The sequence below is a fragment of the Megalobrama amblycephala genome, linkage group LG7 (genome assembly GCF_018812025.1).
Source record: "Megalobrama amblycephala isolate DHTTF-2021 linkage group LG7, ASM1881202v1, whole genome shotgun sequence".
Classification (NCBI taxonomy): Eukaryota; Metazoa; Chordata; class Actinopteri; order Cypriniformes; family Xenocyprididae; genus Megalobrama; species Megalobrama amblycephala.
Genome location: NC_063050.1, coordinates 12,782,283 through 12,803,961, shown reverse-complemented (window position 1 = coordinate 12,803,961; position 21,679 = coordinate 12,782,283). Strand labels below are relative to the sequence as shown.

At 34.9% G+C, this 21,679-nt stretch overlaps 1 protein-coding gene across 1 annotated transcript; it reads left to right on the top strand.

Annotated features, from left to right (window-relative positions):
- Positions 1–442: 442 nt before the first annotated feature.
- LOC125273116 (adhesion G protein-coupled receptor E1-like) lies at positions 443–18,835 on the top strand. The gene is made up of 14 exons (XM_048198385.1): positions 443–500; positions 5,841–6,218; positions 6,305–6,361; positions 12,152–12,498; positions 14,535–14,606; positions 14,742–14,937; positions 15,608–15,724; positions 16,868–17,049; positions 17,159–17,320; positions 17,396–17,602; positions 17,680–17,912; positions 18,090–18,156; positions 18,234–18,325; positions 18,403–18,835. The coding sequence occupies exons 1-14, from the start codon at positions 443–445 to the stop codon at positions 18,599–18,601; spliced, it is 2,367 nt and encodes a 788-aa protein (XP_048054342.1). The 3' UTR covers positions 18,602–18,835.
- Positions 18,836–21,679: the final 2,844 nt, after the last annotated feature.

Sequence of the window (21,679 nt, the reverse complement as noted above, 5' to 3'; positions counted from 1 at the left end):
TATCCCTAAACGAAGAACGAAAAAGAACTTAGTTTGAAGTATACCGAGGCCTTAACTCACCCCTTATACCTAAACATGACCACTTTTTAGCCACTTCACAAAAATAAAAACGCAATATAGATATATTTACAGTGACTGTTATCTTAGTTGATATACTGTTGTATAAAATGAATAATTTTAAGCTCCCTACTCCACCATATAACCTTAAGCATAACCATTTTGACAATATACGCAGTGTATCAGGCAGATAAATGTACGTTAGTCACAATAATTTATTTAAAACATTACAAAAAGCAGTATGACAAAAAATGACAGCGAAATGACAGCAAAAAATAATTTTGTATGAGTTACAGAATGAAATTAAAGTGTAAACATTCCCCTGATCTGCATGTCCATCCTCCAAAGCATTGTGCTAAACTCAACACAGCAACTCAAATTCGGCATGTCGCAAACACTCTATGGTAGTCGCAAATCAAATGTGACAGCCAATAAGGAGCGAGGTTTGACGTCACTGCCGCAAACCTGTTAGAAGTGCCAATTTTGAAAGTTATGAAACGGCGGATTGGTACGATTATTAACGTAATATAACCATTATGGTCCGTGTACGTTTTGATAGTTTGTTTTCCAATTTGAAATGAAATACGCAGAAACGAGAAAACGGTCGTTTCCCGTTTTTTCGTTTGTTAAAAAAAACGGAAAAACGAGATTTTGACTCGATTTTCGTTTTTTCGGGTCAAGGATAGAAAATGGAAACACGACTTCAAAACTCGTTTTCCACATGTGGGCGGTCATTACACGCCCCTTTCAGCCGATTGGTCAATCAAATCTGAGCCAGTGACGTCATCTTCAGTTCGTTCAACAAAATAACAGTCCTCTGCCGCTATATCAGTATGTCATAAATCGGCTTTCTTCTGTGCAACCTAACGCGTATTTCACAGAAATATTTATTTCAGAAATGTTAATCAGCACACAGACTGTTGTAATGCTGTTTGTAGTTTAATAGTGAAACTACCCACACAGAGGAGCGGATGAAAAGCAGAGATTAAAAAAAAAAAAAAAAAAAAAACCTACAGGTTTTATTTTATTCTATTTTGAATAAATAGAATAAATCACAATAAATAAATAGCAATTTTGAAAAACGAACAATCGCTCATCTCTATTTATTTATTTTATATAGCCTAATTGCCTGCTGAAATGTTAATAACCCTTTGGTTAAAAGATTGAGGGAATATGTAAAGATCAAACATTAAAGATCAAAATTACAGCTACATAGCCTTTTTAGTTATGACAAAAATAATATATAAATGTTAAGCCAAAACGAATTAATTTAAAGCTGAACTGAAACAGAAACCGGCGTTATAACTACCTCTCTAATTTGACACAAATCCAAATGTTTCAATATTCACGATTTGGAGGCTAAACTATATTTATTATTTAAACGCTTTTATTGTAGCCTACACAGACTACTTAAAATGAGCAGTAGGCCTATAACGTTTTATATATTTGGTTGAATGTACATATTTTGACAGTTAACAGGCTGTGGTGTCAAGTTCCTAAAACTGATGTTGTGTGTGCGTGAGGCGCCGACGCGTTCTCTTGAATTTTCTTATAAAAGCGGAAACAACTTAATACTTAGACATTTATGGTCAAATATATGTAAAAAAAAATATGTGTTTTTTAAAACTTTTTTTTATCTGTGCAAACATATTTCTGTGAAATACGCGTTAGGTTGCACAGAAGAAAGCCGATTTATGACATACTGATATAGCGGCAGATGACTATTATTTTGTTGAACGAACTGAAGATGACGTCACTGGCTCAGATTTGATTGACCAATCGGCTGAAAGGGGCGTGTAATGACCGCCCACATGTGGAAAACGAGTTTTGAAGTCGTGTTTCCGTTTTCTATCCGTGACCCGAAAAAAACGAAAATCGAGTCAAAATCTCGTTTTTCCGTTTTTTTTAACAAACGAAAAAACGGGAAACGACCGTTTTCTCGTTTCTGCGTATTTCATTTCAAATTGGAAAACAAACTATCAAAACGTACACGGACCCATTATACATTATAAGAATCTTTTCCTCACACGATGGCATCGTATGACTTCTGAAGACTAAAATGCTCAAAATAATGGACTACGTTTATTATCAGTTTATGGTGCATTTTCATGTTATGGTGAGGAGCTGTTCCATGAAAAACAAAATAAAAATTAAGGTAAATGATTAAGTGCTGGTTAAACGGTGGCAGAGTGTTATTTATTTGTTTTTTTAAATAATGTAAAGTTTAGGCTTGGGTAAAGTGATGGAATGAGATGGATCATGTAACAGGAAGATCTGAAAATGATATGTAACACATTTATAACTGATGAATAGTTTACACTTTAGAATAGGGGATGCAGAAAGTGTTGTAAATGACTTGTATACATATACAAATAATTTGTAATAGGAAAGAAAGATCTACAAATGATACGTAACACATTTACAAGTGATGAATAGTTTACACTAGAACAGGGAATGCAGAAAGCTTTGCAAATGATTTATTCATGCGTTTACACATCATCTATAACAGATGTTGAACACTTTGTAGTGTGTACTGCAGTGTGAGTGCTGACTGGTGAGGGTATAGACAGCTGTCTTCTCTGACACACATGGACTGTTTAACTCTGTGCACCTGATGTGAGCTTCAGTAGAAGGTAAAACCGGTTCAGAGGTTCACTTCATCACTAGATCCCACACACAGAACACAAGTCTGTGCTGATGAGTGAAAGGATTTAACACAACCCACTGAAATCACCTGACTGTAAGGCATTTATAAATGTTTATCCACTTCAAAACAAATAAATTACTCCTCTTAAAAATAGTGCTTTAGCATACCTGCATGTTTGTGCTTTTGAACACAGACCAGCTTACAATTTCATCAATAAATCATATACTGATCATTTACTAATTTATTAATACTCATTTACTAATCACTGATCATTAACTAATAAATTATAAATGACTTATAACCAAATTAATAAAACATTCATAAAATGTTAGTATATCACTTATTAATCATTTATGAATGTATTTTCATGTTTTGTAAATGATTTGTTCAACATTATCTAATAATTTATAAGTGACTAATAACTGAACGTTATTATAAAGTGTTACCCTTAATTTTGATTTAAAATTCAACATTCTAGGAACGTTGATTTGTAACATTCCAAGAACACAAAAATGTTCAGTTTCCTTAATTTTAGTAGAATGTTATTTAAAGGTTAGTATGATGTTCCTGAATCATTCTTTCAATCATTCAAACACCTGCTGTGAACAAACACTGAAAGAAAGAGAAATAAGAACACAAACTACAACTTTCTTCAGCCAAAGCCTTAGATGAACTGAAGATAAAAGACATTAAATTCAAAGTTGTAAAAATAAAGAGATCATTGCAGTGTGTTTTACAAGAAAATACTAGTTCAGTCTTCAAAAAAATTTTTTTTAATTCAGTGTGTTACTTAATCCTTTGTAATTATTTATGAACTTCACTGGCAAATTCTAAAGTTTTTTTTTTTTTTTTTTTTTTTTTCTCAGTGTACTCATAAATCTACAATTTTTAAAGTATTTTGGTTTTGAGATGACATTTCTGCAATCTGTTTAGGCTTACTATGTTTTTGGAAAATTTCATTCAGTATTTAATTGCTTACCATAAAACAAAATTCCTCAATAGCAACTTTTCAGTGGAATTTTCCATGTGTGTTTAAAACAGAGGAGAAACAAACATGTCATGCATCAGTGCCAAAGCTCATTTGTTTTTTTCTCATTTTGTTTTTCCTCAGAACTGTAAAGGAAACTTGATCATTGTCAATGGCTTCCTCTTCATAAAGGTGATTTTTCTTGTCATGATTAAGACTACTTCATGCTACCCAAAAATTATTTATGAACACAGAATATATGAATCTAGTTTTCTCAAACTCAAAAATGCAGTATAATCCAATACATTGTTTTTGTTAATAATAATAATAATAATAATAATAAAATCTTCATATTTCATCACAGGTTTTATAAGAGCACGGACTATCATCTTGTTGTGTAAGTATAAACTATATAGTGTTATGTGGTATATTTATATACTATACTTAAATAGTGTTTTTGCTTTTGTTGCTTCACATTGACTGCTACACTTCACTTCTGTATGCTGACACAGAATGAGAGAAAGCTGCATATGTAATTATGCTGTTTGCGTTACATGTTTGTTAAAGCATTTGAAAGTGTTTGGTCTTCTTTTCTTCTTTTTTTTTTAGGTCACTTGACTTAGTTAATTGTGCCTTTTGTGATTTGTTAATTAATTTGTATAATTATAATTTTCAGATGTCTTGAGACTTCATTTGGCCATTTCAGCTGTCACTCCAGAGACGACTGTAGTTGGTAATGTGTTGTTCTTTAAATTGATCTGTTGGCTTTTTGCCTGGATATGCGTGTCAGTAGATTTGCATCCTTCATGTCTTCAGAGAATTAAAGTTGGATCCTTATTAAAATATAAAGTAAATGAAAGGTGTGATGTTTCTGAGAAGACAACAAGTAGGGCATAAATGTAGCAATATAATTTGATTAACATAAACAACAAAAGTAATTCCAAGCACAGGAAAACTGACAAAAAGTAAATCCAGACATTGGGGAAAAAACTGAACCAAAGCAACACACAATACACCTATTAAATGGTTAGTTCACCCAAAAATTAAATTTCTGTCATTAATCACTCGCCCTCATGTTGTTCCACACCTGTAAGACCTTCGTTCATCTTCAGGACACAAATTAAGATACTTTTGATAAAATCCAGTGGCTCAGTGAGGCCTCCATTGACAGCGGGGGTATTCCAGAAAGCAGGTTTACAGACAGGTTCCAAAAACAGATTTAACTTTCAGGGTAATATATTATATATAAAGCACATACATATAAAAAATATATTCATTTATTATATTGTCATCTCACATTTAGATTTGCATTCAGATTTTTTTGTCTCAACCCAGTAGAAAGAGAATGATCAACATTGTGGATCTGGGATGAACAAAAAGTACTCACCAAATACAAGATATATACAATGTTAACAACACAAAATGAGCATAAAACACTTCCTTGGATGAACTTAAAACAACAGTTTTCCAACCCAGACTCTAAACACAAGGTTAGCACAAGAGGAGGCCATGCTTCTCTCTAACCAAACATACGAGTAAGCAAGGTTTGGGTTAATCAACTAGGAGTTCAGGGTGTATGTATCAGTAAGTCAACCTTGCTTTCTGAAATACCCCCAGACAAACATTAGGTTTTAAATAAACAAGATAACAAGGGACAGGTGATGGTAATTAATCAGAATAACAACAAACAAGGGTAACTATGGAAACAAACCAAGGAGCTAGGGAAAAGGGCAAACACAGGAAGTGAAAAACAAGAGTAATGGAAGTGGAAGTGGAATGAAGTGAAAAACAGAAATAAAAATAATAATAAAAATAATAAAAATAAAAACATAAGAGTCCTAAAACACAAAACGGGAAAACGAAACAAGAATTGTAACAATAAATCTTGGGAAATGAACATTGTTTCTGGTGATTGTAGTAATATTGTCTATATTTTTTTAAAGGATACTGTAAATGAACGGCAGCTAGTAATGCTCATTCGTGCTGTAAAAATCATTTTGTAATGTTGCTCTGGAATTGCTGTTGGAATGGCAGCTCTGCTTCCTATTCATGGTGTAATATTTTTCTAACAATAAATAGAGATGTAAATGTCTTCAGCAGCACTTCTAGTTAGATTTTAGAATAAAATAAAAAGAATGTTAATTTTTAAAACTATTTTTTCATTGACAGCTAATCTGTCTGACCCCTGCTACAACTACACTGTGCTGGACGATCCATGGAGATCCATCAATTATACAGATGTACAATATAAGTGTGACACATCTTTCATGTGGAGCGGCTGGTATCGTCTCTTCATTAATGGCACAAGCGCTCATATTCCACAAACGTGCATTGCAAAGTGGTACTGTGGCACTACTGCCACACTGTGGATACCTGATGGACACCCAACAGTTGAGGATGGAGTCGTCACTCGAGATGTCTGTGGTCACTGGGACAATTACTGCTGCTTTTTCGGGTCTTTTCCCATTAGAGTCAAAGCCTGTCCAGGCAATTACTATGTCTATGAGCTGGTTAGTCCAGCTGTGTTCTGTTCAGGATACTGTGCAGGTAGTTATATATGTATATGAGCTCTTTCTACACATTCATGATATTTATGTTTCTGTTCATTAATCACTATTCATCCAAACTTTCAGACACTGGCAGCATTAACACCAGCTCTAAATCTGTGACACCAGTGACCATCTCAACAGGTAATGTAACACACTTTGTCTCTATTGGCTTATTTTCTAGTCTGATGAATGAATGGTGGCTCAGCAGTGCACAACTAAAATTAAATTTAAGAAGCAAAAATAAATTAACAACCATAGAATCTAGCCACAGCACAACTAAAATGTTGCCATTCCTTTCTCGGCCACTAAACGGTTTGTTAAAGTTAAAGAGGTGGTTCATTATTTTCCTTTTTTTTTAACTTTAGTTAGTGTGTAATGTTGCTGTTAGAGCACAAACATCTGCAAAGTTACGGCGCTCAAAGTTCAATGCAAAGGGAGATATTTTCTTTTAAAGAATTCTCTGTTTAAGGACTACAACAAATGGCTGGTAGGGACTACAACAAGCTTCTTCCCGGGTTGGTGACATCGCTAACCCTAAAATTTACATAAACCCCGCCCCCTGAGAACAAACTAAACTATACCTGTTCTATCTTCATGCAGCATATATTATCTTATTAACATAACTGTTCCTACGAAATCCAAATTTGAAAATTGTTTACTATTCCAATCTTTTTTTATAAACGCTTCAACTGCATTTATTGCTTTTAAAGTAATTTATGGTCATTTAAAAAGATTGGTACAGTCAAATCTATATGCTATAATTCTAGCAACAATTAGTTATAATCAACAATTACAACATGTGCTAAAGAATTGCAAGCTCTATGCCACAATAAAATCACAATTCTATACACTTTGCAACCAATTCTATTCATAAAACATACCAAGGATTTGAGCAGGGAACTCAGTGAAAGACTTTGTTTCCTGCGCAAGTTACTTTTTTTATTATCTTTCAGTGTATTGAGTGATAAAACAGAAGGCTTGTTTCAATCTAAGTTAGAATAACAAGAATTTTGTTATAAGAACCTTCTCTAAATATTCAGTGTTGGTTCTGTTACACATCTACAGAAACTCTTATTGAGAATTAACAGAGGTTTAGATGTGGATATCTTACTGAAAATGTTTAATTTGAGGTCACCATAACAGAGATCAGTGTTCACTTTAGTTGAGTTCTTGACCCTTGACTTTTGAGTTGCTTCTTTGTCAGCAATTTTCTTTTGGAATTGAAATGTTATTTTAAAAGAAAGTAAAGAAAGTACAAAAAAAAAAAAAAAAACAGCATGCATTGCAGCATGAATAAATTATGCAGCTGAATTTTTGGATTGTCACCATTGTTGAGGTTTGTGTGATGAGTGCTGATGTCTAAGTGTGTTTTGACTTTTTAAATAGTTTTGGACAATCTTACACAAATCACTTTAGTGTTACAAATGATTTGCAAATGATTCATATCAGATGAGTTTTTTACAGCTTTTTTAATTTTTTTTAACAAAAGTACAGAAGTAACAAATCATATTACTTTGATCTTTAAATAAAAAGAGTTGTACTGTAGGTAATGTAACCCATAATGCTAAGAGATATTGTTAAGATGTTAAGAGTATTTCATAGCTCTAGGGGTCATGAAACCATAGGAACTCATCCTTAACGTCACAACCATGGAAGGACAAGACCTGACAAAGAACACAGGAAACACTAGGGCTTGTATACACAAGAGCAAACTGATTACCAAGACACACCTTTGAACAATCAGGAACAAAACATGCAAGAAAACTACAAAGTAACTGTGAGACTAAAACATAAAACAGGAACAGGACAACAATAAAAACTAAAAGTCCATAGACAAAATCGCAGGGAACACAAAACAAAACAGGGGATGTTACAAAGGTGCTTCTCAATCCTCAAACTGATGCTTCCTCGTTTCCTCGCTCCTCCATCGTCCAGTCTGTGACCCAGAAACTGATTGAACTCAGCCATCTTGAAGGGCATCTCAATTCTCTAATTGCACCCAAAGGAGGCGAGGAATGAGGAGCGAGGAAGCTTCCTGAGGAGTCCTGAGTGAGGATACACAGGTGAATCCTTCCCTCACATCCTAAGATCTAAGATGCAAGGAAAGGAAGCGAGGAAAGGAAACAAGTATGCACAAATAAGAAATGAGAAGTGCCTCAGCTGTTGAATGCTTTACTGCCCTGAACTTTAATCCTGCTCCTGGAGATCCATTGTCCTCCAGAGTTTGACAAATGCTCACCTGAACCAGCTAAACAAGGTGTTCAGGACTGTTTGAAGATCTTCTTTAAACGTGTTGAAGCTGGTTGGAAATTAATTTTGCAGGACAGTGTGTTGGGGAGTAACGAAATACATGTAACGACGTTACGTATTTAAAATACAAAATTTGAGTAACTGTATTTCGTTACAGTTACATTTTAAATAGATGGTAATCAAATTACAGTTACATTCAAAAAGTATTTTGGATTACCAAAGGGATTACTTTGAATTTTTATGTCATTTATTTAATTTCATTGGCTATTAACGTAAGCTGTTTGAGGATTTTTAACCAACGAGCCAATGTTGATGATTCTCCGACTCTGATTTAAAAAACCCCGCGCGCAGCCTGTTCAGATATTAGCAACCTGCAGAGTGCAGACATGAGATCGCATGCAGAAAATGGACAGGGAAACGGAATAATGCATTTCTCTAGTGGACATTCAAAGACAGTTTTACTTATAAACATGAAAAAGGACGTACAGTAACATCATAGTGCAGTGCAAGCTATGTCTACCTGCAACAAAACTTCTATCGGCTTCAAAGGATTCAACATCTAATCTGAAAAAGCATCTTGAGGTAGGCCTAAGCTGTTCTTGGTCTTCGAAAATGTTATTTTCCTTATTTACTCCTTATTTTCCTATTTACGTTGAGCTTTGTATGGTTATCATTAGCCTACGTATAATATTTATAAGAATTTATTAGGTCTTTGAAAAATAACACACACTCCTCATAGAATTAACATCCACTTAATCATGCGTTAAATAATGTTTTATAAAGCCAATTTCTTTGTGGACTTTACAGACAAACTTTAAATCTTAATAATTCACTCCAAATGTTTAGGTATATGGCGCGTGCGCGAGTTCATGGTTCATGAACAAAATAGAGATACAGTAGTCCACTGGTCATAAATCCAGAAGTTTTTTAGTTTTATTTTGATCTTTATTCCGGGCTTGCAAACAAACAGCTTTGTAATAATTTCCCAAAATTTCAGGAAATATTTACTAAGCCTGTCAACAGAACATTAACACGTGTACGCGCTGAAAACGGACGCGCCAACAGAGAAAATACATGCACAAGCTCACTGTTCGCCAAATATAGGAAGAATAATCTAAATATTAAATTGGGGTTGATATGAATGTATCTCTGAAGGGAACTGTCTTCAGAAAAGTTTTGATGGCTTTTGCTCTTATCTCCAGCACAACTGCTTAGTTTGTATATAGTGGTAACCATGGAAACGCTATATCACTGCTGTTCCATAAGCGCCATCTACTGTCAGAGAGTGAATTTACATTTCATGCAGGTGTCTTATGTAGCATAATTTCACAAAGCTATAGTCAGACCATGCTGTTTTTGCTGTTAATCTTAAAATTATACAATAATTTAAATGAAAACAACTGATCATGCTCATGTTCATAACATCTTTGTTAAGATTGTGATAAAAATCCAGTGTTTGCCTGTAATATTAAAGAGCTACACATTTTTTGAACAAATAAACAACAAATAAATTTACTTTAAAATATAATCTGCAACCAGTATCAGAATCAGCCAATTTGCTTCTGTTGGCTATGAAAAATCAAAATAGGTGCATCACTAATAATAATTTAAAGAATTAAATAAAGGATTATTTTAAAAAATGTTGTAATTGATAGAGTGGTTTAAATTGTTAATAAAACAATTTAAACCACTGTGTCAATTAAACTCTATACACTTATAAAACAACTTATATTACTAACATTATTTTATTGTTATTTAATATTTTGTTATCCCTCTGATGCACATTTTTACAAATATAAAAATATAATTTAGGAATGATATATCAATAGTAATTATATATGGATGTGATGTTAAAAGAATTATATTTATATATTTTCTTAAAAGATATTGAAATTCTTTACCAACACATAGGTTATGTCTAATACACTGCAGATATATATTTTGTAGGCTAACTGATGTTAAAAATACAATTTAGTGGAAAACCAAATCCTGATGGGTAGAGGTCATTTTTAATTACAGGTTGTAAACTTAAAACAGAGCATCGAGTTAATATGGTCCTTTGTGTTAAGTATTTCAAAGTATTCCAAAGTATTTAGATTAAGTTATTAAACTTGAGTAATGTAACGAAATACGTTACAGATTACTTTTTAATCTGTTTTGTAATCTGTAGTGAAATACATTCTAAAAGTAACCTTCCCAACCCTGGTGCCAGATCACATTCCAATACACACCACACACACACACACACACAAAAACACACAAACATGCTTAGAGATTGTATGTACAGCTGTTCTTAAAATATGACTGTGCCAAAGTGTACCCGTCACGTATGTCAAGTGCATGTATGCTTGTGTTCGTTTTAATGATGGAATTTTGTCTGTAAACCATAACTACTTCTACATGCTTTTCTTATATGTCAAGTTTAGATTCGTTTTAAAGCTATTTCCACGTCTCATTCACCTATGTATATCACATGGCTGTCAAATGCATTGTTCTATTTGTTTAATGGTACTGTGAAGAAAGTACTACCCAAACTGATACTCTTAAATTATGCAAATTCAGCCAGGAGACAAGACAAAGAAACTTTGCCCGCCAAATAGTGCTACACATCTATTGGCCGTTCCAACTCAGGAGGTGTGTTAGCTTGGTTTTCCATAAAAGCAACGACCTGGAGAAACCCTCTCGGAAAGGACCAACCAAGCCAAGCGCACTGAAACTCTACTGCACATCGACTTGAACCAATACGCACATATTAATTTCCTGAAATTCGTTTAAACTGATTTCTGTGCTGGCTTTCAAAGGGTTAACTTGTAATTTGCCATTCTTTGACCATCTCTCTTTTCCTGTCTTTACATCCGCTCTTGTATATATGTGTATATTCTTGTATATATATTTAGACGCATAACCTCTGTATTAGTAGTTTTCATATATTAAATACATTATATCCATGCTTTTTGTTCTTTTGCTCATTCAACAAAAACCAGGTCACTTTAACGTTTCGATTCTAATACAATCGCTCTATTTTTGATGCTATCATAGGAATTTATCCTCGTGCCCAGAGGATAACATTTCCGTTATAATAGTCAGTGGAAATCTTACCGGTTTGCTGGACAAACTGATAGTTTCTCTAAATAATTATTAAACCAGAACTAATCATATATGTAATTGATTATAATTCGTTGTAATTAATTCACAATATATGTTTAATTCCCCCTTGGGTCGGTATGTGCATCATAATTAAACATAAAGCTTTATGATTAATTACATTCTTATATCTAACCCATAAATTGATTAATAACTGTACAGATTGCTACAATATATTGTTCTAGAACTTGGATATACCTTTCAGCATTGATGGTGCCCTTCCAGATGTGTAAGCTGCCCATGCCACACGCACTCATGCAACCCCATACCATCAGAGATGCAGGCTTCTGAACTGAGCGCTGATAACAACTTGGGTTGTCCTTGTCCTCTTTAGTCCGGATGACATGGTGTCCCAGTTTTCCAAAAAGAACTTCAAATTTTGATTTGTCTGACCACAGAACAGTTTTCCACTTTGCCACAGTCTATTTTAAATGAGCCTTGGCCCAGAGAAAATGTCTGCGCTTCTGGATCATATTTAGATATGGCTTCTTTTTTGACCTATAGAGTCAAATTTTTTTCTTTCTTTTTTCATTACAGTTAATCTCTCTGTTGACCCCTGCTACAACTACACTGTGCTGGACGATCCATGGAGAGCCAACATCAGTCAATATCCAAACTCCCATATGTGTGACTACTCTGTCACTTGGAGCGGCTGGTATCGTCTCTTCATTAACGGTCAGAGAGCTCAGATCCCAGACACGTGTGTTGAGAAGTATAGCTGTGGCACTGATATCCCACTGTGGATACGTGGTGGACACCCAACAGTAAATGATGGAGTCGTCACTCGAGATGTCTGTGGTCACTGGAAAAATTACTGCTGCTATATTGGGTCTTTTCCCATTAAAGTCAAAGCCTGTCCAGGCAATTACTATGTCTATGAGCTGGTTAGTCCAACTCTCTGTAATTCAACATACTGTGCAGGTAATTATATGTACACAAGCACTTTTTACTGTGTGCTTGTTGATTCATAGTCATCAGTCTTTTTTTTTTCAGCTGTTACTAACATTAGCAGCACTGATACAACAGTCACACCAGAGACGACCTCAGCTGGTAATGTAGTCTGATGTTTCCTCTGTTGGATTGTGTTTTGGCTGAATGTTTGTGGATCTGTAGAATTGAACAGATGTGTGTGAGTGTGTTTCTAGGTAAAGACAAGGGATAAGAAAGTGTGAAATGTGCAGTTGCAGATCACTGCATACAATTTTTTTATAATGTGACTGATTCTGACTGCTGCTAATCTATTAAAGGTGCCCTAGAATTGAAAATTGAATTTAACTCGGCATAGTTAAATAATTAGAGTTCTGTACATGGAAATGACATACAGTGAATCTCAACATAACACCAACTGTGACGCAACAGTCGGGATCATTAATATGTACGCCTCAAATTTTGCATATACCAGCACATGTTCAAGGCATTAGACAAGCCATTATTAACGTCTGGAGCAGCACAGCCGAATCAACAGATTTATGCAGGTAATCAAGCAAGGCCAATAGTGAAAACATGGCAGATGGAGGGATAATAACTGACATGATCCATGATATCATGATATTTTTAGTGATATTTGTAAATTGTCTTTCTAAATGTTTCGTTAGCATGTTGCTAATGTACTGTTAAATGTGGTTAAATTTACCATCATTTCTTACTGTATTCACGGAGACCAGAGCCATGTCGTTAATTTCATTTTTAAACACTTGCAGTCTGTATAATTCATAAACACAACTTCATTCTCTATAAATCTCTCCAACAGTGTGCAATGTTAGCTTTAGCCCCATTAGCCTGAGCATGGGCTACCATCAAACTCATTCAGAATCAAATGTAAACATCCAAATAAATACTGTACTCACACAATTAGACATGCTGCATGACTAACACTTTGTAAAGATCCATTTAGAGGGTTATATTAGCTTTGTGAACTTTGTTTATGCAATGTATATAGACACGCACAGAATCAGTGCATTTCTAATTATGCCCCAAAATATAGGCAGTTAAAAAATTGAATAATAAAAAATCTATGGGGTATTTTGAACTGAAACTTCACAAACACATTCAGGGGACACCTTAGACGTATATTACATCTTGTGAAAAAGGGTTCTAGGGCACCTTTAATATTGTTTAACACAGTGATTTCTTACTGATAGTTTTATGGGCTGGTAACATGAGTTCTGCTCCTAATGGAGCAACATCATAACAGCCTTAAAGTGAGACAATGACTGACATTCACTCTGGACTAAGTTCAAAATAATGAAACACTACAAATGGATTCAAGGACTTTAAGAGATTGGTTATTTTTCAAAGTTTCACAGCTGTATTGTATTATTGTCTTCATGCTGATTTCTCTCATTGCAGGTATAAATATAACACTGCCAGCTGGATGTGACGTAAGTTGAGTTTCTGAAATTGATTTTTTTAGAGTTGAACTCACAGCTTCTATCAATAGCCATTTGGTATAATTACCTCCCAGACCTGTAACACTCAATCATAAACATCAGGCATCCAAAAGATGACATGACAGCGTTTTATTATTGTGTTTCATCTCTGGTTGCAGCAGCTTCCATTTTTATTACTGATGTTTTGAGCCAGTTTTTCAGGAAGTGGCCATTTTGTTCTATTGAACACATGGAATGGAAATGGTGATATTTTATGCAATATTTTATTTTTTGCTCAAGTGAAATTCACAACTTTGGATTATAAACAGCTAATTAGTACAAAGTGCAATTAAATGTGCATAACTGTTATGTGAAATATGAATGTGCTTTTCTATTTATTTTTGATACATGTGTGTTGTGTGTCTATATAACATCACTGAAGGATCTTCACAGTGTTCTTCAGTACAGTAACAATACATGTTTGGTTCCCTGTTAATATTGAAAAACATGATCAAAATCAACAAATACTGCTTTCACAATTGTGATTTCAGAGTCAGAACTGTTTCCAAAATCTAATTGAGCAGATCGAGAACATCTCTGCATCTCAAGTGCTCTCTGTGACTGTAAGTCTTCAAGAGAAAAATGATAAAATATTTGTCAGTTACAGACTGTAGATAATAGATGAGTGACAAAACAGTGCTGACTTCTTAGCTCTGTTGACATTTACTGTGACTTTATTTATGTGATCAATAAACTAGACTGTGACCAACATTTTGACCATGGCCTTCAACGCTTCAGAGAAGATTTTAGAGTCATCATCATCATCATCAGTCAGCCCAGCTAAACTCGCCTCCCAAGGAAACAGTATGTTAAAAACCAGTGAGAAACTCATCTCTACATTGGTGAAGCCGACAGACACAAGTGACAATATCAGTTTTACTCTTGCAGCTGTAGGTAAGTGGAGAAACAGTTATTATTGATGATGAAAAATTATATATGATGTCAGGGAGTTTTTATAGTCTTGAGAGCAGCAGGTGACCGACGGCAACAATAATTAATGCAGCTTCAGTAACTACTGTATATAATTGTGAAGAGATACAAATGTTTTAAAAGAGAGCAGAAAACACTTTTTCTATCTTTTGTCATTGATGTCAAAGGTCAGAATTTTAGTGCAAATTTATTCATCATTTGGTAGAAGCTCGTCAAATTAGACACACCAGATGGAATGGTTGTGTCCTGAAAATAACACATCCTGAAAAAACATAAAAAATCTTTGATTTTAAGGACAGTTTGGACATGTGGATTTGGAAACAAAGAAACTTACAGTGTACTGTAAGATCTAACCTTTGACCTCCTGATGACCTAACAGTTAATAGTGCTTACATTTATTCACTGAGCAGAATAAATGAAAGTAAACCTGAAGTGTTTAAACTTCATCAGAGATGAAAAAAAGTGAATAGTCATTTTATTTGTTTGTCGTTTGTGCAAATGGAATGATTGAAATTTACTTTATATATATATATATATATATATATATATATATATATATATATATATATATATATATATATATATAAATTAGTAAATAAATTAATATAGCACATAACAGAATGTTTATTTTAAGAGGGACAAGTCTTCATGGTTGGACCACAGGTCACCTTAGATAAAATCCCTCGACTTGACACGACAAAATCTTCTGTGGACATTGATCTCATTGGGATCGCTAACAACAGTGAAACAAGTATGTGAAATGTTTTAGTTTGATTTAATAAGAAAAGAAAGAGACATCATACCACTAATCTACACTTATAGGTTTTGTTTTCATTGTTGTTTTTACATACCCTTATGAAAAATAAGTTCATTCAAGTGTGCTATTAGTATACTTCTTTTAAACTAAAAATAAGTCTACTTTTTACAAACTTCTCAGAAATATACTTTATGTACTTCTGAGAAATATACCTAAAATTGCACTTAAGTATACTTGACTTATACTGACAGAAAGTCTAAGTATATTCTGAAAGAGTACAGAATCTCTGGATCAAAATGCAGGAGAAGAAGAAGCTGAAACAAGCGATAGAAGATTACTCACACAAATGTAAAATAAACAAATGTAAAAATCATCAAACATTAAAACAGCATATAAATCAAAACTGCCTATTGTTACTGAAAGAGGAGGACTATGAAGATTTGGGGGTGTTTATGGACTCATTCTACTCCACATCTCAGCTTTTTGTTTAAAATGTTTCCTTTTTAAAAAAAAGAAAAGAAAAGAAACTTACCCAGTGTTGATCAAAAATGATTCATGAAGCTAGAATAAAATGTTTTTAAAATAGAAAGAGTTAAAGTACAGTTAAACATATTTCGATATAAAAATAATACCTAAATAGGAACATAGTAGTATACTTAAAGTTCAAAAATAATACACAAAAAGTAAACTGTAAGTGGGATGTCATGTTCACTTAAAGAAAACTTACAAGTATACTTGCACCAAACTAGTAGTTTACTGAGTATATTTCAATGTGTATTTTCATATACTAAAAATGTACTACTAGTATTAAAATAGTAAACTACTAGTATACTTGTAGTACAGATGCAGTAGTACAAATGAGAAACATAGCTGTGAACTGGTTGTGTACTTAAAGTTTTACTACTGTTACACTTATAGTACACTTAAACACTTCAGTTGGGCCACTTTAGTCCCAAGCGGTATTAAAATAGTACACTTACAAGTTTACTACTAGTACATTGATACTACTATACTTACTAAATAAAGTATACTTCAAAAAAAATACTTCAACATTACTTAAGTATACTTAATAAAATTAACTTGAAGTATACTACTTTTTTGTAAGGGTAGTTTTGCATTTCTGTTTCTGTCACACAGGATCAGCTGCTGTGGCTTTCATGAGCTACAACACAATGGAGAATCTACTGAAGCCTGACTTCTTCAACACATCAAATGACACGATTAAAACCATGATGTCCACTGTGATCTCAGCTACTCTTCCCAAAACCACCAACACTAAACTCACCAAACCAGTCAACTTCACCCTCAAACACATCAGAGTGAGAGACTGAAATGTGTTTCTGTCCAACCTGAGAACTGATAAACATCTGAAAACATCTAATATTCAGTTTTGTAATATTTTCTGCATGATCTTTCTTCTTTCTGCAGGAGTTCGACCCCAGCGGTTCTCTGTCCTGTGTGTACTGGAATATCAGCGAGTGGATTGTAGATGGTTGTTCTGTTTTAGAGACCAACAGCAGCTACACTGTGTGTTCCTGTGTTCATCTGTCGACATTCGCTCTCATCATGCAAACCAGCAGACCACCAGAGGTACGAGAACATTTATAGTGACCACTGAAGAACAGCACAGATTTGGCACTCATGTACTCTGACATGTTTTCTCAGAACGATTCACTGCTGGAGATGTTGAATTTGGTGTGTGTGATCGTGGGGCTGGTGTTCTTCAGTTTGGCTCTGTTGACATTTGCCCTTTGTCAGTGGAGTCCTGGAGTGAATAATGTGGCTCGAATCAACATCTGCATCAGTCTTCTGCTGGCTCACCTTCTGTTCCTGCTCACACAACAGTTCCTGAGACTCATACGCCGTCATCAGGTGAGAATGATGAAGGAGCCCTACAGTTCAGCACAGCCTCACTGAGAATCATCATAACCGTCTCTCTTGGTCTCCAGGTGTTGTGTGCCGTGATATCAGGGGTGCTGCAGTTCCTCTTTCTCTCCGGCTTTGTGTGGATGTTCATTGAAGCTGTGCTGCTCTTCATCTGTGTGAAGAACCTATCACAGATCAGCTCCAAAAAGAGGGAGGTGCTTAGCAGTGGATTCCTGTGTGTGATTGGATATACGGTTGCTCTGGTTGTGGTGGCCGTGTCTGTCGGGCTGCTTCCTGAAGGCTACGGTAGCAAACAGTGAGTTGGTGTTTTAGTTAATTTGATTGGAAGAAAATGAAGCAGCAATGTGACATTTCTACCATCTGATAAAATAAAATATATATCAAAGTCACCTACAAGATTAAAAATTGAAATATTTCAAATTAACACCAAAAAATAGTATTTTTGATCTATCTAGTGTTTTCCTCTAAACAGCTGCTGGATTAAAATGGATAAAGGTTTTATCTGGAGTTTTCTGGGTCCTGTTTGTGTCATACTAGCGGTAAGCACATTTCGTCATTTTCATTATTTTAATAAAGGGGAAATAAGGTGATTAATTCTTCTTTTTCTACTTTTCAGTTAAACATGATTCTCTTCATCAACATCTTCATCAATCTGAACTCAACTCTCAAAAATCTGAATGCTGAAGTTTCACAGATGAAACAAACCAAGTAACAAACATTCAGATTTAAACCCTGCATAAAATATATAATAAATAAAGACATTAACTCTCTCTGTTCCTCTACAGGATTATGGTATTTAAAACACTGGCTCAGTTTGTGGTTCTTGGTTGCTCCTGGATTCTGGGTTTCTTCACTAATGACAGTAAGGTGTTGGAGATCCTCTTCCTGATCTTGAACTCCCAGCAGGGAACCTTCATCTTCCTGGTCTATTGTGTCCTCAATAATGAGGTCAGACATCACTCAATTTACCATCATAATCCATGAGAAATCAGAATATGAAAGACTATTACAGTTGTTTTCATGCAGGTTCTGTTTTATTTTGGAAATCCATGTATTTTATAGAGGAATGTCAGAGGAAATTGTTTAATCTGTTACTATTGTTCCATTTCCTTCCTGTGATGGAATGTTCAAATGGGCCAAAACTGTTCAATCAAACAGCTGTCAGAAATTCTAAAATTCAAAAGGACACCGAATTCATTTGATCTACTGTCTGTCTGAATGCATGGCATTAATCATTTCAAACTCCCAGCTTATAAAACAATAAATTTTTAGGCTTTCTCAAAGTTTGTCTTTCACTCTTTCCAGAAACAGAATGGCCTGGTTTCACAGACAGGGCTTAGGCTAAGCCAGGATTAGGCCTTATTTCAATTAGGGTATTTAAGTAGCTTCTATAAACATGCCCTAGAAAAAAAACATTAATGTTGTGAATCTTGAGACAAAACAATGGCACTGACAAAATTTTTAGACTTGTCAGTACAAGTTTCTTTCAGTTAAAACAGCTCAAACATGCACTCTAGACTAGCTTAAAGGATTAGTTCACTTTTAAATAAACTTTTGCTGATAATTTACTCACCCCTATGTCATCCAAGATGTTCATGTCTTTTTTTCTTCAGTCGAAAAGAAATTAAGGTTTTTGATGAAAACATTCCAGGATTTTTCTCCATATAATGGACTTCAATGGGCACCAAACGGTTCAAGGTCCAAATGACAGTTTCAGTTGTAGGGAAAACACCCTAGGAAGTAAAATTAGCTCAAATGAATAAAGAGTTGTTTAGATTACGACTGAGCAACTGATTCGTCCAGCGTTCATTTGCTCGAGCCGTAATAAGCTCTTGTAACGGATATAAATATCCAACAATCGTGAAAACACTGATTAGAGCACGGTAACTTGAAATCGACAGTTTAAGACATTAAATCATAAAGCACATAATACAAGACACTTTCTTTTTAAAATCTACAAGAGATTTTATTTATTCTAACACAAACTAATCTAACACAAAGGCACGCACATACACACACACACACACATACATTCATACGCGTTGCAGTAAGAAGGAAATGAGAGAGAAAGAGTTTTGAGAGAGAGGGAGAGAGAGAGAGAGAGTGATCTGATTAACAGAATTCCTATCAATGCATTTCAAAGATCTGACCTGAACGAACCCTGAATCAATTTAAATGCACCAGTTCAGTTTAATCTGGAGGTACTTGCTTGTGTTGACTTTAAATGTGAATATCCCTCGTTGGCGTGTAGAGAAGGGTTTTCCAAGTCGATGATTTGTCGCAGGGTCTTCAAGGTCCGTGTTGTGTTCGGTAGAACCCAATCACGTTTGAGCTTGCTGAAAAATTGAAGGGAAGTCTCTTTGTCGCTGGAGTTAAAGTTGAAGCGGCAGAAGTAGTTGGTTGAACTTTTGCGGCAAAACTTAGAACACAAGACTTTCAGCGGTAAAGGAAAATTAAGTAAAAGAAAAGAAAAGTGAGTGAAGGTCGGATGGCTTGAATGAGCAGCTTGTCTGTTCTTTCTTGTTACTCCATTGTTCTTGGTACTTGTCTTGACTTCTCTTACCAGAACAGAACCAACTCCTTTCTCGTTTACTAACCAACTTCTCCCCCTTCACTATCTTGCAATATGATCATTTAAACTTAGTTGTTTGTCACACCTCTGAGGAGTCCTGGCCAATCAGACATTGTCCTGTTTCAAGCGGGCCTTCCTCTGCCCCCAATAAAACATAAGTGTTACGTCCTGTTTCTGCTTCAGCAGAGAGTGCCATTTTAACATAATTTCTATTAAATGGAATACAATACATTTTAAACAGATTTCATTCAAGTCAGGATATAGGAAAGGGGGAAAAAATCAAATTAAGTCCAAATAAGGCATACTTTCAGTCATTCAGTCAAGAGTTAACACATTTACATGAATTGTGAGTGTTCTAAAGCCTAACTGTTTACAGGTAGTACTTGTGGACACATAATGCAAAATGTATGTAGTTAAAAGATGTTTGATAAGTCCATTAAAATTGTTGGAACAATTTTGAAGCAATTTTATTTGTTCAACAGTCTCTTTGGCTTTCCTGTGAAGTAAGGAAACAAAAGGGTCTGGATTGTCTCTCTGTCTTCTTGGGTGACCCTTTGGTATGTCGCTTCTTCTACTATCAGGAAGCATGTGTCGTAAAAGTAATCAGCCTGGCTTTATCTGCAGATGGGCCGGAGCCGGAACCTCAATTCTGAATTAGAATTATGTTTTGAAAGAATCATCTGAATGATTCATTTGTCTGGTTCGTCCACAGTTCCTACACAGTGCAGCTTCAAAAAGCTTTAAACGATAACAGACGATGAATAAGGGTCTTATCTTGCCAAACGATCAGTCATTTAAAAAAAAATAAAAAAGCATTTGTATAAGCACAAATGCTCACCTTGCTCTGTTCTTCGATGCGCGTTCGTGACGTCACGTAATACGCAATTACGTTGAAAAGGTCATGCTTGATGTAGGCGGAAGTACCGAGTCGGTGTTTACAAGTTGAACGTGCAAATACTAAGTCAAACGCCGTTTACAAAAAAAGGTAAAACAACAATGTCGGACGATTTTGAACTTCGAGGAGAAGATGAGTTTTTCGCCCTGCCCTACCTTTTTGAACCGGAATACACAGAGGAAGAAATTAGGCAGAGCCCTTTTAATTTACTCATTAAGCTTCTTTGTTTGCTCCATGTATTTAGTCCGTGTTCTCCCTCAGTCTACGTCTGTTCTTGTTCATGTTAGAGTCTATGTATATGTGTATTTCTACTAATTTGATCCTGTTTCCTGAGTATATGTTATTAAAGCCTGTCTCCTTGAAGAATTCCTGATCTTGCCAGTTTATATACATCATGTTATGTGACAATATGGAAGAGAGGAAAAGTAAAGCATCAGTATTTATTTCTGAAAATGCACATCTAGTCTCTTTTACCTCTTTATTATTGTCACGGAGACGAACCCCGTGATTCCTCCCACTGGCCAGCAGAGGGCTCCATCACCGGAATACTGACATTCACGCATCCAGTCACTCACCTATACTGACTCACACTACA